The sequence below is a fragment of the Vicugna pacos genome, chromosome 16 (genome assembly GCF_048564905.1).
Source record: "Vicugna pacos chromosome 16, VicPac4, whole genome shotgun sequence".
Lineage (NCBI taxonomy): Eukaryota > Metazoa > Chordata > Mammalia > Artiodactyla > Camelidae > Vicugna > Vicugna pacos.
Genome location: NC_133002.1, coordinates 15,377,103 through 15,395,595, shown reverse-complemented (window position 1 = coordinate 15,395,595; position 18,493 = coordinate 15,377,103). Strand labels below are relative to the sequence as shown.

Sequence of the window (18,493 nt, the reverse complement as noted above, 5' to 3'; positions counted from 1 at the left end):
ATCCCATCACCATCAGTCACCTAAAGCTACTCCACCGTGCAAAGCTGGGGCCGGAGCAGAGTCCCTCGCAGGGGACTTACCTTCCTCAGGGAAAACGGGTTGAGAACCGGAGCTTCTCTGTCCTACCCCCTTGATGTTTGCTAAGGGGCTCTGTCAGACAGGGAGGAAGATCCAGCGTCTCCCCAGTGTCCCGGGAGAGGAGGAATCCAGCGGCAGAGACGCCCCCGTGTGTGTAAGAAATCAACCCAGGGACAGAAAGGAGCCACAAGCCAAGGCTCTCTGCACTTCCGCTAACTGTTTCACGGGCTCGGAGGCGGGGCGAGCACACCTGCCTCCCAGGGCTGCCCTACGGAAGGACTCGGGAATCGTGCAGGTGCTGCGTCCTCGTCCGGCACGTGCTCCGTGCTCAGGGAAGGGAGGCTGATCTGATTTATTTCCGCCCTGCAATCAGCAGTCCATAGGTTTTTTACTTTGAATCAACTTATTCTCATTAAGCATTTGAAACTTTTCAGCCTCATGGGCTTATTAATAAATTAGCCTTAAACAGCACTTCACAGCTTACATAGTGTTTTCACATATATTATTTCACTTGAGAGTGTATTTTTCCATGGGCACATTTTTAATACACAACCTTAGGTAAAATGAGATGGGGCGGTCCGTGCTACTTTTCATCTCTGCGTATCACCTCCTGTTTAGCTGCTTCGAGATATTCTCTTGGGCTAAGATTCAGTTGCTTAAAACTGAGGGCCTTTTTGCTAAAAAGACTGTTGGTGCAAACTTTTGAACCACAACATGTAAGTGATACACAACAGAGGCAATTCAAAATATTTAACACCCAGCACAGCCTGGGTCTGGGGCCAGTCCTGGGGACACTGGTATCACCCCTGCTATCACCACTACTCAGGGAGTCCAGGGAGTGCAGGGGAGGGGGGCTGCCAGGCGGCCCCACAGTCTGACAACCAGGATCTGCTGACTAGCAGCACTGCGTGTAGGTTTCTATCCCCATGTTCAAAGTGGACCACTTGGCTGTACCGGAGGGATGTTAGAATGGGTCCTGAGAACTCATTCTTCTGGTGTCATACAGTCTTCAACTCCTGTGTGCGCCTTCTTGTACATGGTACATGCTAAATGCCCCTACGGTGGTCTTCTGCGACCCAAGTTCCCACTTCTGCACATCAGCTGACAAAGAAGAAATCTGACCTATTACGAAGTGTGGGTTTCTACTTTCTCACATTTGAGTTTAGAAGCACTGTTATTTCTGTCTCAACAATAGTATTAGTGACATTTTTAAAATATTTTATTGACTCTTCTCTACTTACAAAATGAGTAGACAGTGTAAAATTGAAAGCGTAGGTACTAGTGATGAGGGAAACTGGGGAGGAAAGCCTGTGCCTGCAGTTTGCACCCTTATCGCTTTTACTTACTGGATGATGCTGGGAGATGGTCTAGTGGTCGTGAAGAAAATATCCAAAAATTTAAAGCACCAAGAAAATTTCAGAAACAGAATGTTTAGACTGAAGAGCATGTTTAATTAGGGGCTGTAATTAAGACTTAAATGACCATCTGAAGCCAGATGGGAGTATTCATAACACCTCTAACAACAGGCAAATTCTGTGCAGTTTTCTCAGGCTTTACGGAAGTTTCACACTTTGTTTTCTAATTATAAAATCAGAAAAAAAATAGAAAAATAAAGAAAAATTAAAAGATAAGTCATGCTGATAGTCATATATAAGAAGTTAATATATTTTTATCTATATCTCTGTATGTTGCTTTGTAACACGCTCTTTCACTTAACAATAGACTGAACACCATTTGTGTTACTATACATACATACGCACACATATATGTAAAATGCACACACACACACACACACACAGATCTACCTCACCATGTGTAATGGCTGCAGAGTACTTCTGTCAAGAGACAAATCAAAATGTATTTAAATAGTCTCCTTTTAGTTTTTCTCAAGTGGCTTTTGTTGTTATTCTTGTAAAGTACAGAGTAACTACTCAGAAATGCCCTTCAACTTTCTCTTCAATTAACTGCCCTTGTAAGGTGTCTAGAAATCAATGACCAGTTGACCATTCCTTTCAATGACTTAACATATCCAAAGTATACGTCACAATGAAAATTCAGCCATTCATTCATCTGAGAAGAATTTTATTAAGCACCTATTATGTGCTGCCGGGGATCCGGTACGGAGCTAGGTTCCTGATCTGGCGGAACCACTAGTCACTGAGGACACAACCACAGACCAGCCACTGTGTGAGCGCTTCTCAAACACAGACTAATTCAGGGCTTTCAGACGCTGTTTGAAGAGCCGCAAGGTTCCCAGAAGGTTTCTGAAAGGTCTCACAGGGTATGATGGGGAAGAGGAGCAAGGGAGGAGGGAAGGATGGGGGTGAGGAGGACAGAAAGACAGCAAAGGAGAGGGAGTGGGGAGCGAAGATGAAGGTGGCTGTGGAGGGTGGAGAGGAAGGCCAGGAGGCAAACATGTGACAGGGAGAGGACACAGGGGCAAGTTCTGAAACTAGTAGACCTCACTGCATCCTTAGAACAAAGCCCTACAGGGCAGGTGCTCCAGGCCTCGACTGCAAGGTAAGAAGGCGGAGGCTCAGGGAGACTGAGCAGTGGCGGAAACACACCTCGCAAGTGGAGCTAGAATCTGGCTCTGGCCCTGCTCTGCTCCCAACCTTGTCCTTTTCACCAGCACTGTTACTGCATGGACCTCTGTCTGTTACAAACAAGTTGCTCATTACAGAGACAGTGATTGGGCTTTGAACCCTCCTATCATTGATGGACACTACTCAGATTTTATCTTAAAGAGGCAAAATCATTCAGTAACAGTAACATATCTAGTGTCTCTACTTGTACAAATTCTTGACAAACACAAGAGCAATGTTTTCCTAGAATTATCCTGATGGAGGCCCAGTACATTCACCCACAGGGTACTTACTTCTTCCGTGTAATTTAATTGGGGGCCGAAAACTCCCCATTTATGTCCAAAGCACTTCACTGTCGTGACTTTTGCTGAAACGCCAGCCTGGCGGTGGCTGACTTCAGCACGTCCCCTCCATCCTCCCAGGAGAAGAGATGTGAGAAGACACTGGGCTCACAGGTGCACACACCTGGGACTAAGGAGCATTGCAAGCTAACTTATCTGGCCTCCTTAATATGTGACTATAGTGTTTCCTAGACAAGTTGATCCCCAGGCTGAAAAAGGAGAAGGAGGCTGGCAATCTTTACTCTTTAATGAATAAAAAACCAAACCGCTGACCGTATGCGCCTGTGTTTCCCCCAGCCTCCCGGTTCCTTTGCTGTCACAGCCCTGCAGAAGCTGACTTCTCTGCAGGCACGCTTTCAAGGAAAGAGGTCTGTTTTTGTTGAGCACAAACAGCCCACATCTTCACTTCTTTTGCTAACGGGACACGTGGCTTACAGTGCAATGAAGAAAACGATTTGAGTGATTATGAGGAGTGTTCTCAAGGGGCCTTAAGGACACAGAGTAAAGGCAAACAAATAGAGAAGGCTGAAAGGCCTGGTTTGCTCAGATAAGCCTAAATAAAAATAGCTCTACCACATAAGCACTGAGAGCGAGATCCTGGTAAAGATTACAAAAGACGTAAATACCACAGGAAGTCTTAAGCTGATTCAGACGGCGTGTGTATAACTGGAAATCAAACAATGGAATTCAGGTAGGAGAAACTGAGAACTTGAGTAAATAGTTCTTAATGGCAAGGGGCTCGTCAGCTGAGGAAAGGTTCCATTATTTATACACTGATGTAGAAATATTAAGTACTGTTTCATCAAGGGGAAGAAATTTCATTTCTGCAAAGGAAAACTGAAGCATAATGTACCTGGCTGTATCTTAAATCTAAAGAAAAAGATTTATTTTTACTAATGCAAAACGGGTGTTTAAGAGAAATAAATGTAGAAATACAGATTTTAGAACTGTACCTTGAGACACGCTCTTGTTAAAGTTGGACGCTTTGTTTAGGTTCTGTGTTCCTGCTGTAACTCAGTCCAGCTGTACAACCATAAATCCATCCGTGATGTCCTTCACTCCCCCTCAAAGCCCCTGCTCCCCGCCTCCAGTAACCTTTTTATTCAATTAAATATCTGAGGTGAAAGCATTTTTACCAGAATTCATGCATGCAAAAAAATCAGAGAATCCCTTACAATATGCACACCTTATTTCAAGAATTTCAGATAATTTGTGTCATAAGTCACTCAATTTTGATGGTTTATTCTGACCAAAAGAATATTTGTGAATCATTACTTTCTGTCTAGAAATATAAAATAGCATAAGAACAGGAGTATTATAATCAGGTCATAACTGAAAAAAGATATCTGATATTTAGTGTTTTTTATTAATGACTGCAGGAATAGATTTTTGTCAAATAAGCGTTTCCTTCTAATGTTCAGAGCTAACATTTTTATCTCATAAGTGTATGACAAGCTAAAAAAAGATGGCTGAAAATGCAATTGCTTGAAATTGTAGCATTAAAATGTAGATAAAAACATAAATTCTATTATCCTTTCGTGTCTTAAAATCTACTTATGAGCATATGGTAGTTTGTTTTCATATCCTTTTTTTTTCTTTAACTAAGAATTCAGTTCAGTGAAATTGCTTATTAAACTATTAGAGGTACCAAAAAGAGTAAAATTAAACATAAAATGTCTACACTGTAAAAAGAAAAAAAGAGAGATAAATCAGATTTATACACAGCATCTGCAACAAATTTGAAGCACTGGTTAGGGCTTCAAGGTTCCATGCTATAATTTAAAAACCACACACACACAAACACACACACATGCACAAAGATTCAAATTACTATTAAAAACGCAACTTAAAAAAAAATGCAACTTTTGAAAAAAATTAAAAACACTTCTGAAGGTGGTGCTAACTTTGATGTGGCTATATTACCAGACTGTTTTAGTACTTCAGGGCCAAATAGTAACTTCTCAGTAGCATGTAATTAATAGAACAGAATCTAAGTGTGCAAAAAAAAAAAAAAAAAACCTTTAATTTTTAAATATAGACTAACAGTAACAATATCCATATTTTAATTCAATCCTAGGACAAAATGTGTAAATTCTTAATGCAGGACACTCACACACATATGTAAAATTTTTATCTTATAGAACTCACTGGCTCAAATGACTATTTCTTAGTTTTGACCTATGTAAATATAATAAGCAGAATGCATTTACTGCATCTGAATTTTTGTTCAGTAATCTAAAAACTTTCTCTGGGTGCGGAAAATTTAAACTGACTATAGCTTATTTTTATTTATTAATGTTAAGGCTTGACAACAGAGTATGTCTTACCTCTCCTTCCTCGCCACTAGTACGCAAATATATGAGAAAACCGAAGTAAGAATAACAAACAGCTGAAATATGGTGGGGCTGTCGCCGGCCCATCAGAATGTCTCAGTGGTATAACTTTACGTGGTGGTGGCACCAGGAAAGTGGATACAGAAAAAATATTCTTCAAAAATAATCTATTCAAGACATTCAATTTATAAAAACATGCACCTTCAGTAGAGAAGCTGGTTTAGTAAAGAAAGCAAATAGCTTAAATTTACACATTGCTCCATCATCTACCTTAAAACTAACGCTCTTTAAAAGAGCCAAAGTTAATTCAAAAATTATACCAGTCTTGGTTAAATTCAACTATTTTCTTTCAAGATTATATTTCAAAAATTTAAGTATGAAGCCTGGGACTTCCCATCCTTTGCACCAAATATATGATCCTATTATTCAAGGAAAGATGAATTATAGTTATTGATCATCTATTTCTTCTGAAGTTAAAAACAAGTCAGAGCCCAAATCAATATGATTTAACGTATTTCACTAATGCTTGCACTGATTAATACTTGGAGTAAATATTTCCTCATAATTTTAAACTACTAAAACATTATATAGAGCAAAAAATACATAGATTTTAATCCTGCAAGAGCTTGAGAGAATTAAATTACACACCAAGGTACCAAAGGAACATTACCAAGTTCACCCCATCGAATTACACCCCACTGCACGCCCCCACCCTATAAGAGCCCCTCCAACAAGCACCGTCATATCAGTGAGCTTAACAAAGATGATTTTCATCAAAATAATAAGAAAAACAGAACTGTGACCACCATCACCATTTAACACACATAGTTCAATAAAAATGGCTTAAAACATGTATACCAATGAAAGTATAGAATACTATATTAAAGTTTAAACACATCTATATAGAAGTTGCAAAGAGAAAAGAGTTACTTTTCAGTTAATTAGCTGTGGTAACAGGATGTTTATTAAAGCTGGGTTTATTTTTAAAATACACATCATACATCTTCAAAACTAAGGAGAGGATTACAGAAATCAAAAACTTTTAAAAGTGTGTTTGAATGCAGTAATTCAAGAGTTTATACTGAACCCTTTATTCAATGGTTTGACTAAAGGAATTTAAATTAGTGAGACCGAAATGGCTTAAGTTTAAATGGATATTGATGGAGAAGTAAACATTTGGCTACATTTTAAAATAAAGATGAAATGGTAAAGTGCCTTCAAGCTAAACATATTTAAAATAATAAATAGAAAGTAATGAAAGCTGCGTCCTTATAAGGAATTAGGGGGAAAAAAAATCCCAGCCATGAATCAACACAAGTACCCCTTAGTAATCGCAGTGTTTTGTTAGAAGCATTTTTCTAATTGACACTGAATTAGCATTTACTACCCCAGAGAGAGTTCTCCGTGGCAAACACTTTAATGGAGGTTGTCTGATGGCTTTGGCTCGTATTAGAGGTGTAACGAAGGAGATTTAGTGAGCAGAGTCGCGGTGGTGGGGCAGGCGGCACCGAGGGGGAGCCCTCCTCCGCGCGCATGGGACAAGCTGTGCGTGGAGCTCTTGCCCTTGGCCGGGCTACGAGGTCCTCGAAGACAACGCGTTAATTATGCATTCCCCGCGAGCTCAGACACTGTGCTTAATATGATTAGTGCTGCTGTCTACCCGACTTAAGTACTGACGTGTATGTTAGAGACCGAAAGTGAACTGGATGCTTCGAGTGCCCAGAACATTCGCTGTGCAGTCTTCTCAGAGGATGCACAATAGAGGTGGACCCGCACAGGCCTCGGCTGCTAGCACTTGCAGGGGGCCTGGCTTAGTTCTTTAAACTCACGAGCGTTTCCCTCTGGAATCGGGTCTCAGATTCATTTGCCTCCTGAAAGAGCTGCATTTCATCGTCTGGCTCTGAATACTGGCCTCTGAGTATGTTTTAAATTTTACAGTGTGGTTTCCAGTATTGAAGGAAAATTTTGTTTTTCAATAGCCCAAATGTTTTCCGTTCAATGGCAATGAACCTCCTTGGTACAAGGCTGATGCAGCCGAGAACGGCTTTAACGCTCCAAAAGTTACAAATAGCACCTAAAATCCCATTCTAGACGGCTTCCGGGCTTTACTACATTTTTATTAATATGATGACAATGTGGTCCAAGAAGGGCATGCTGTCACCTCCCATCAGCTGTAGGAGCGGAGCATTCTCTTTTCAGAGCACGTTGAAAACTACAGCCTCCGTGAAACGTTTCAACTGGAGGTGACAGGATAAAAACATTCCTGTACTTATTTTACCGATGTGCATTCATCAGTGACAACCTGTGTAAATACATTTAAAGATGAAGTTCACATTTCATTGTTCACATTTCAGGGGGGAGAAAACTCAACCGGCGTCTCATAAATCAATTTGTCACCTGCTTTTACTGGCCATTTTCTATTGGATTTCAAACCAAAGTGAAAACCGATCATGCAATGGGAAAAAAAAATGAGACTTAAATAATTTTACACAAAAAGGAACACTTCTAAAATCGGGGAACATTTGCGGTGTAACTTATAAATCAGTCCTGAATCAACAGTAAACAAATAATCCCCAGCGTTTGCCACCTCCACACGCGTGAAAACACCCAACCCTCACAAGCCTCCTCAGGGTGGGAGAGACTCCCCATCCTGACAGATAAAGGAAACGGAGCACAGAGGGTGTGGGGGAGCACCAGGGGTCTCTGCCCCAGACCGTTGACAGCAAGAACGCAACAGGCCATTCCTCCCTTCTCTACCCAATTCCCACAACTCATCATTTAAGAACCGGGGTTTATGAAAGGAATACACCGTCCTCATCATCAAGGAGCCCCTTAACAAATTACACGTGCACCGCCAAGGACAGTGGGCTACAGCCGCACGCCCCACTCATATTCAGAACCGAGAAAGAAAAACATCATCAACTTTGGGTTGTCCTACAAGAATCTTACCTTCTTTATTCTACATTAATGGAAATTAGGGGGAAAACAAACAAAACCAATGTGAAAGTTCTCGTGGAATATTCTTGGGGCACGGTTCTACATCCCTGAAACTACCCTCTACTTCTCTACCTTCAACAAAAGGGCCATAAAGTGTAACAAACGCTAAATACAAGTCTCTCTAAAGTGGCTGCTCACAATTTACAATTTTTTTTTTGCCAAGTTAAAGAGATGATGTGTTCTTTCTATCACTAAGGCAGAGCTGTACTAATCTAACAGAGTGGTCAGCCTGCAAAGTTGAAGCCACAACTAACCTAGCTATAGCTGAACTGAGCAGAAGACAAGAATCAGGCACCTGATTTATTCTTTAGAGACCCACTGTCACGGTGACAGGAGAGACGGACGTGAACTCACCCCGTGCAATCCACGGTAACTGGTGTAAACATTTTATCTGCCTTTAAGTGACACAAGGCAAGCCTGGTTTCACAGCTGGGTACTACTAATGCAGGCCCTGAGAAAGGCGGAGAGCACTTGATACTGGAAGGAGACCAGTCCGTGTCTGAACATCATATGGTTTGACTTAAAAACGGACTCTGATTAAAGATACTTAAGCGGCTCTGAACACAAATTGCAGGCACCTGTCGCTCCCAGGCTGGCAGCAACCGGCCCCCCCACCGGCCCCCCGTGAGCAGAGACACTGCTCCCCGCCCAGAAGGCCCTGGCTCCCACCAGCTCACGTTCCCGGACCGGGGGAGAGTGGACTTATTCCTCGATTTCACAGTTTCCTTGGATATACTATTTACCTTACAATGTGATACCAAACAGACCACAGAACTCACATTTACAGTCTCTACTTAATGCCTTCCGTTACAAACTGCCTTCCTAATTTTATGATTTGTATAAATTTTTTTTAATCAGACAAATTAGTTTCGTATGTTTCCATCAAGCTCTGGGCTACGTTATCCATACTGGGGGGAAAAAACTCTGGTTCTGAAAAAAGCTTTAATTTTCACAGCTCGCGCATCAGGGGTACCACCTGTGTGTCCGTTCTATTCAAGGAGTCCTCAGACAATTACTGAGTGAGTGCTGCTGAGAAGAGGTTTATGATTTGGGATCCAGATTCCTTACGACGGACTGTGGGTCTGCAGCTTCAGGAAGACTCGCAAGCAGCGGCTTCCCCACGTCAGGCGCTCACCGCGCGAGCGGGCTCACGGCTGGTACGGTAGGTCCCCAGACAGAAGCGGCTGGCCTCCCGAGTGCGCTCCGGCACCCAAGGCACCTAAGGCAAGGCGAGTGCACCTCCAAGCCTCAGTTCCCGGAGCGGTGCGCAGCCAGGGGCCTCAGAGAGCCGCGGGGGGATCAAGGACCCGGCCCAGGAAGTGGCTCCGTACGCCGGCCGCGAAGTGCCCGGGCCCGCTCCGGCGCCAGCCCTCCCTCCGCGCCCGCCCGGCGGCACATCCTCCCAGGGCCCAGGCCGCGGCCTCTGCTCTCCAGCCCCTTCTGCGGTGGCCGCCCCCGCACGCCGGCCCCTTCACGGAGAGGCGACTCCCCAAAGGCGGCACTGGAGATGCTTCCTCGCTTCTTACGGTTCGGCAGGAGTCAGCTGGTTTCCGGCCGCTGCAGACGTGGGAAAGGTACTAACTGAACGTGGGTGGCTGAAGCAACGGCGTCCTGGCCAGCGGGCTGGCCAGCGCTCACTGGGCTTCCGTGGCGCCCGCGAGGCCGCGAGCTGTCGCAGCGCCGCCGCCTGGCAGGACTTCCTTCAGTCGGCCAGGGGCGTTTTCCTTCCCCAGTCACTGCCAGCAACCAGGGCTGGGGTCGGGCTACACGGGGCGGGGGTGGCGGGGGTGAGAAGCCGGCGCCAGCGGCACCGCAGGGCTGAAGTCACCACGCGGCACTCGCGCAGCCGCAGGCCAGACCCACGGCTCTGCGGCTGCTGGGAGGGGGACGGGCGCCTGGGAGCGGGGCGCTGGGCGCCGGTGTTTGGCCAAGGCCAGGTCAGAAGCCAGGTGCTAAGGCCGAGTCGAGAGAGAAAGGGCTCTGGGGCCAGATAAAACTGGAACGCCTTCCAGCGCTGCCATTCGGCCAAGGACCTGAGGCAAATCACTTCACTGCTCTGAGCGTCCATTTCCTCATCTGTCCGACGGTGAAAACAAGACCCGGCTTCCAGGGTTGCTACCAAGACAAAATCAGATGATGCGCTAACGGGCCTGGGACCTGCAGTGATGCTGCTGTCAGCCTTCACGATGATTATGGTTATTTGTAGAGTGACGGAGCCAGAGACGGAGGAAGCAGTGAGTCACCTGGAGGCCTCACATGCCACAAGCAAAGCAAAAGGTACACGTTTAAAAATATGTATTTAATATCTATTTGGATATATGTTTATTCAAAGGATAACCCATAGGACTAGGAACCAGGAGACAAGAACTCAGGGGTGGAGGGAAGCCTGGGCAGCGTGCAGGGGGAGAATTCGAGTGCCTCCTTGCCTCAGGTGTTAACACTGCGTTAAGACTGTTCCAGCGGAGGAAGGAAACAAGCCAACAGAATCAACCCAGCAGCAGGTTAGCCAGAAGCCGGAAAAGATTCTCGGGAGCACATCTGAACGGAGAGACTCACGTGTGCAGCCTCGAGCAGGCAAATTCTAGCCCTGCGTGTACGACTCTGATGATGGTGAGGTTCCTATCCACTGGGGCGTCAGTCTTCCTAACAGTTCAAGGATACCCACAGATTCTCATAAAAGCAGGCCTCTTCTCATGAAAGCAGACCACCTTAGCCCATCCCTCCCACACCGAAGTGGACAAGGGCCAACAGAAAATGTCTACAGAAAGAAAAACCACCCAAAGAGGAGGATGTCAGCAAGCTGGTCGATGCCCCACTGACGTGGCCCACTGTCCTCGGACCAGCAAGTAACAAATTGACGGCGCTGTAACCACGCCGGAGCCTGGGCGGGAAGGAGCATGTGTAAGAACCATCTGCAGGCAACTACCTTTGCTTCACTTGTAATTTTAACGTTTCTGAAATTTCCATCTAGCAAAAGGGGGAATTAACTACTCCAAGAGATTTTAGAGGAAGTTTGGCATTTCTTAAAAAAATTTTTTTCTTCAACTTCATGATAAAGCACTGCTAATCGTTTACTCACAATTAAAAGTACAAGAAAAAAGATTTTCTCCCATCAGAATCTTCCTTATAATTGTATTAAACTTCTCTTGACTTTCACTACTTTAAAAAACTTAACCACAGAAACTATGATAAACTATAAAAAAGGGGGCTACCAAGGCCCTGTAAAAATCACAGAGGGAAACACCAGGTGGTTCAGCGGGTGACGTGACGTCACCCCAGGGGCCAGAGCAGGAAGGGGACTCTGACCACAGGGGCGGCTGCCACCCAGGTCGGCAGACACATTTGTCTATTAAAAAGTCGTGGCTCAAAGTAAATTCTCAGAATGAAGGCCCTTTTTGTCTCAGATCCATTTCCTCTTCCTTATTATCCTCATCACTTCTGAGGCCCTGTTTCCTCCAGTTCTTCCCACCTCAGTGACTCTATCTCCCCTGGACTCCTCTGCCCAGCGATAGGACACCCACAGTGTGGCTCCAGCCTGTGGCCAAGTCCCTCCTTCCCCTACCTGGCCCCCGAGGCCTGGACGCCCCCGGTTCCCCTGTCTGGGCTCAGGTTATTTCTCTGGACGAGAAGCACCTTCTCCGTATCTCCCAGCCCCACACACTCTCCCAGGCCAAAGCGCACTCCCCCCTCTAGAGGCCAGAGATCATCTTTCCTCTGTGATACCCCATACAACTTCATTTCTCTTAGTTATCTTCTACCTTCCGCTGCAGTTACCTGTGTAGAGAGCTCATATTCCCACGAGGCTGTGGGAGAGGTAATGCTTTGTTTACTCATCTCCAGTGACAGCACAGGACACAGGAAGGCGCCATCACTGCCACCTCCATTCTACAGATGAAGTCAAAGCACAGAAAGGTCAAGTGATTGGGCCACGTCTCAGCACCACCAACAGCCGGGACCCGTGCCTGTGTCCTCAACCATGACGCCAGGCTGCCTCCACCAGGACGCTGCAGCTCCTGGAATTCACGATTATTCCCACTGTCACGCTGACCAGCAGGCTGCTTAAAGCCTACGTGGCTGAGCTGCAGCCGCATGGCAACGGTGACAGACATTAAGCTATGCGTCCCTAAGCACTGACCTTGCTTCTGCTTAAGTTTTCCAGTTTATTACTCTTTCTTCCTTATCACGGTTCTTAGCAAGTGCCTGGGAATAAATACACAATTTTTAAAATGGACACTGACTTCCTATTCATAATAAAATTCAGATCATAAAGCCTAAAATCAAAGGCAAAATGAAATACAGCTGGCTGAGGCAGACAAGGCATAAGAAGAGCTGCAAGGTATGAACAAACACATTTAAACAAGCAATCGTAGAATTAAAGTCAGCGCCAGAACTGGTAAGGAACAAAACCCACCCTGAAGGCAACTACGCCCGTCGTGGGCAGAGTGGGCAGGGCACACTCACCCAGATGACACAGCGAAGGGACAAAGGGAAGAAAATGGCCAAAAGGACACCCACGGGGTGAGGACGGATGACAGAGAAGGAAAACACATGCACCACCTGCGCGGGAGACTGGGTGCTACAAAGGCCGGGACCCTCCACGTGCTGGTGACTGCACTTCGAAGGATCGAAGCTGCAGAGACAGAGCCATCGACTAGACAGGCCAGCTGGACGAGCCTCCGACACTGCAGTCCGGGGAGCGCAGACATTGCTCACCATTTCCGTGTGAACTTCCCTACACCCACTGCCCCGTTTCATCCCCTTCCATGGAAGTCCTGTCTCCAGTCCAGTTCCCCACGCTCCCGCACCCCGTGGCTCCTGGGAGGACCGCTGGTCTTCCCTCCGTGGGAATGACGTCCTCTGGAATTGTGCCCCATGGTGGGTCCCCGGCTTCCCCACCCACCAGACTTCAGCACAGCTCTTCCCAAGTCATCGCCGACGGTCTCATCACCGTCCCCACAGTCCTCAGCCCTCAGCCCACGTCACCTCTTGGCAGCTTTCAGCACTTAGCAGTGCCCTTTTGCTTTCCTGATATCCTGGTTTCCTTCTTTTTCTCCTTAGTGTCCTCTGCGAGGTCACCTCCTCCACAAGCCATGCAGCTGTGCAGCCCCATGAGGCTGCTTCTGGGCCACCCCATCTCACTTGAGTGCACAGCTACAGTCACCGTCTCTGAGGGACGACACGCACACTTCCACCTGCGACCATTCCTCTGCGCTGACTTCCAGACCCAGGTGTCCACCTGTTTCCCTGTCACTTCCTCCGCACTATAACGAAGGCACCTCCAACTCAGCATGTCCAAAACTGAACCCACAATCCTTCCAGCAGACCTACGTCCTCCCTGAGGGAGAAAAGCAGGGACCATGGATGACTCCAGAGTCTCTGGCTTGAGCAACCATCCTGTCGGATTGATCGACAGCACGGAGACAGGCAGTCAGAGCAGGTTTAAGGGGGAAGACCACAGGCTCAGAGTTAGACGTTGCATGCCTAGCACGTTGCAGAAGTCCTAGTGGGCGGCGGGGAGGGCTCAGCTCAAGTGGTAGAACGCGTGCTTAGCTTGCACGAGGTCCTGGGTTCAAATACCTCCCCTGAAAACCCAAAATAAATAAATAAATAAACCTCACGACCTCCCACCGGCAAAAAAAAAAAAAAAAAAAAGTCCTAATGGGGCCGTTGAGGAGGCGGGAGGAGATGTGAAGAGTCGGGGTTTCTGTATCCTAATTTTTTCCTCTGGTCATGAAGCTTCTGAGGAGGAAATACATCACTGAAATACATTTTCATTAATACCTATTTGTTGTACAGAGAACACGTAACTCATCGCATTACCTCCAAATCACTTTGGGATACCAACTAAAGAAGAATAATTTTTAAAAGCCTCCAAATGACAAGGATGAAATTAATACCCGATCTCATTCAGTACTGTATGAAAAAACCCACCGTGCTGTTATAAATAACTTTCATGTTGTCATTAACTTAAGCTTGATTTTATCTACTCCCTTAGTATTGCTCAAGTTTAATTTAACTTGTTTTATCACAATCCTTATGCTAATCCTTTCAAAGATGACTAATACGTTTCCAAGACAACTTGTACAAACAATAGGATTATCCTCTTTACCTTGTAAAGTGTGACTTCATTTTTTTAAATAACAGCTGTTAGTTGAGGTCAGAACAGCAAAGGCACAGAGCAACCTTGCGGATTTGGGCCCCGCTGGCCACGGGGCTACGTTGTCACCTACGGGCTCATTTTCTCATTCATTCATTCAACAGCCATGCAGTGAGCGCCAGGCACCAGGGATTAAGATAAATAAGATAAGCCCTTGTAGCCAAAAAGAGGCTCAGAGGCTACTGAACATTCAGGTGTGAGCAAAACGTTAAGTGTAGTCTAGTAAACGGTGCCATGAATGCATGAGGAGTTACGAGGCCGAAGCAGAATGTATCAAAATCCAGGAAGGGTTAAATCAAGCTCTAATATGTAAGTTCACAGGAAACCTGTATGAAACAACGGTGATTAAAATGACCCCGGGGCAAAAGGTTAACTGTAACTAACATGGAAACGCCTTTCACACCAATCTCTGCCGACCATGCTTAAGAATATCCATTTAAGGTGTTTCCTATATAGTAACTGAGAATTATACACGCTTATGACTAATTCTTTCAACTGAAGTAGTCCTCAAACACCTCGGGCGGGCCTCGGCTGAATCCAGCAAGCAAGGCCCCCACCAGACCGGGGTGCTTCTGCTGCCTGAGCAGCCTACCCACGCAAACCCACACCTCCGCCCGCAAGCACCTCCAGGTGGAGAGACCGCAGCCCGGGCAGCCGACCACAGGCCGCGTCCTCGCTCGCAGGCGGGCCCCCTGTCTGTGGTGCTTTGCCAACCACTCCTGGTTTGGTGCTGCCGACTTGAGTTGATTTTTGCTCAAATACATAAACTCTTGAAAAATTTAAGCTGCCTCAGCTTATCCTTTAACCCCGCTTTTACAGAGGATGACAGTGGCATTGTCACCTGCGGGCAGCTTGAGACACTCAGGAGTGCGACATCAATGGCGAGCCCAGAAACAGTTCTTTGAGCGATGAATTATTACAAACGGACACTGAGTTCTTCACCATTACCCCACCCTCTACAGACGCGGGGAAAGCAAGTTAAGAATTCTCCGTTCGACTGCTACTCAGATTCCAACCTGACAGAAGTGACGAGAGTGGGGAAGCGAACAGGTAGGACGGCGAAAGTCAGGATGACAGCTTTGCGCCGACCAGAGTCTCCCTGCGAAGGGAGCAGTGGAAATAACTGCAGGCTAATTCAAGCGGCTTTGTTGGAAGTTCACGCTGACTGTCGAAAGCTGTGCTTGGAAAATAATAAAGATATTTAGAGTACCATACTTCATTTGTGAGCGGACATTTGGGGGGAAAAGAAATGGGCTAGGGAGGGACAGGATGATTAAGACACATGGTTAACTATTTAAGCACTTAAGTCAAGAAATGCACTAATACGGAATGGCACGAAATGTAAATTAACACAGGGTCTGGTCTTTTAATTTGACAGCTGTTTGACAACTGCAAAATGGAAAACTGACCGCAGACAACTGCACATAAATGAGAGACAATGAAGCCGAAGCATTTCACGTGGAGTGATACAACACCCACCAGAGCAGCTACTCACAGGGGACAAACGCAGGCTGGAAGCGCTGTTGTCTTAGAAGGTGCTGAAACTTGATGACGTAAATTTTACAGAGGGCTGTGTGTTCCTCTGTTACAATTAATGGCACTTTCTGAAACACAGAGCCATCGCCACCAGGGGAGACGCAATCGTAAATGTATTTGAAATTTCCAGGTGTTTCTTGAAGCAATGTTCAGCTGACCCTCTTTGACTTTGCCTTTTGGATGCTAAAGCAGTACCGTACTCCCTTTTCCAAACTTAAAACCAATGAGCGCGTCCATGGTACGGCCTGAGAAGACACGCGTATCCAAGGCCAGCCGCTAACCCACACGCTCGGGTCCAGCAGCTTAGTTCTATCTAAGCTGCTGAGATAGTCTGTGCTTCACTTCGCTTGGTGCGATGAAAATGAGGAGAGAAAAGTATGCCCCGCAATTTAGTTGTGAAGAATTCTGTTTTCAGAAGAAAGATCTTTCTTTCTTTTTCTTCTTCTTCTTCTTCTTCTTCTTCTTCTTCTTCTTCTTCTTCTTCCTCTTCCTCTTCCTCTTCCTCTTCCTCTTCCTCTTCCTCTTCTTCTTCTTCTTCTTCTTCTTCTTCTTCTTCTTCTTCTTCTTCCTCTTCCTCCTCCTCTTCCTCCTCCTCTTCCTCCTCCTCTTCCTCCTCCTCCTCCTCCTCCTCTTCTCCTTCCTCTTCTCCTTCTCCTTCTCCTTCTCCTTCTCCTTCTTCTTCTCCTTCTTCTTCTCCTTCTTCTTCTTCTTCTTCTTCTTCTTCTTCTTCTTCTTCTTCTTCTTCTTCTTCTTCTTCTTCTTCAAGAAAAATGTTTGGTCAATGATGATATATAAATTATATGTCCTATTGCAAAGGCCAGAACTGGGAAGTGGGGTCCCCAAGGAAAATTCAACCCACTGACAGGTTCTGTTCAGTATAGGCAAGGCTTCAAAAAATTGAGCCAACATTTCACATTGAAAACTCAGAGAATTTCACTGGAAAATCCAAGTGTCTAGCGTGTACTAAAAACCAGAGGTCCTGCACTGACCTAGGCCGGCTGACCGCAGCCACTGCCTGGCCAGGGCACTCTCTCCTTGTTCACCAAGGCCGCCACACAGCCCCCAGACAGCAAGCAAAACACAGACGGAAGAGAGCCCAAAGCATCTGCCTCTGAAAACGGAACAAACCACTGGGGGTGACTGAGATGAATTCCCTGTGATCAGGGAACAGCTTTTAAAAAAAAAAATCTCACTTCTGACGTTTGTCTATAATCACTTGCCAGCAAGACTGTTTTCTACAAATGTAATTATAGTCCCAGGAACCAGGTAGCTTAAGAGGTGGAAGAAGCAACACACAGGAAGACAAAGGTGAGCGATGAGGGCCAAGCACCGGTTCCCAGTTTGCATCCACCGGTGTCAACCCACCTGCCTGCCTTCCTTGGGGACAGGTCAGGCGTACCCTGTGTGCCCTGAATGCCTAGCCACTTACCACAGCTGTAATTTTACATCTGTCTGTGTCACTTCTTCATTGAGGCCCATTCCTCCCACCAAACAGTAAGTGGCTTCATTATTCACTTGCTCCTCGGTACGCTGGGCTCCCACTATGTGTGGGACAATTTTCTCGGCACTCTGGGAGCAGTAACAGATAAAACCAAGGCTCTCCTCTCACGGTGCCAACCTTCTGGTGGTGGTGGGGAACAGACAAGGCACCAGAAACCACATTGGAGGATTAGGGACAGGAGTGTGGAGCGTGGGTGTGCCCTTCACTTAGAGCAGGGATTCTGAGCACAAGTTCGAATGAAGCTACGTGGATGCTGGGGGAGAGCTGCCAAGACCCTGGGGCAGGAGCATTCCTGACAGGCTGGGGATGGTGGCCAGGGGCTGGCGTGGCTGCACTGGGGTGAGCGGGGGAGGAGCTGCACCCCGAGGAGGGAACCTGGGGCTTTATCCCGAGTTGATCAGTTCACACTGTCTTGTCTGTCCAGTATCTTTATGGTCCCATCCCAGAAAACGCTCTGACACAGGTTTTTCCTGTCTGTCCAGTATCTTTATGGTCCCATCCCAGAAAACATCAAAAATGTCCACAGCACCCCTGTTGCAGACCACAGCCTCTCCACCGTCCTCAAGGCCAGGCTGCTCTCTGCCCCCACCCCCAGCTCACCCATCCTCACCCAGATGCCCGCCGCCAGCCGTCCGGTACCAGCTCTCCACCTGCCTGTCTCCTGCTCCTGCAGTCGAACGATGGCCCTGTTCATCCCGCCTGGATTTACCAAAAGCACAGCAAACGCCTCCACCCCCTACCCCCACCTCCCTGCCAGGAAATCTGAACTGAATTACCATTTCTCTGCCAAGACTTGCTCCTTCACCTGTGATCCCTGGCTTACTGGACGGCACTCTGTCCGTCCGCTCCGCCACGTCAGACACCTACCAGGCATTACACTCCTTTCGTCTCCTCACTAGGACATTCCATCAGTGACCGAGGCCTTGTAACTGGACACCTCTCCTAATGATGCCCTGCAGGCTCTC

At 46.5% G+C, this 18,493-nt stretch overlaps 2 protein-coding genes across 3 annotated transcripts in view; one reads left to right on the top strand and one right to left on the bottom strand.

The window, feature by feature from the left end:
- Nucleotides 1-18,493, bottom strand: part of COX10 (cytochrome c oxidase assembly factor heme A:farnesyltransferase COX10) — a 94,042-nt gene that overhangs the window by 45,568 nt on the left and 29,981 nt on the right. The window lies entirely within an intron of this gene.
- On the top strand, nucleotides 3,281-17,226 carry LOC140686344 (uncharacterized). Its single transcript, XM_072940081.1, has 6 exons — nucleotides 3,281-3,372; nucleotides 9,423-9,908; nucleotides 10,541-10,611; nucleotides 13,393-13,562; nucleotides 15,311-15,541; nucleotides 15,870-17,226. Exons 1-5 carry the CDS (start codon nucleotides 3,281-3,283, stop codon nucleotides 15,401-15,403), a joined length of 912 nt encoding a protein of 303 aa, XP_072796182.1. The 3' UTR covers nucleotides 15,404-15,541; nucleotides 15,870-17,226.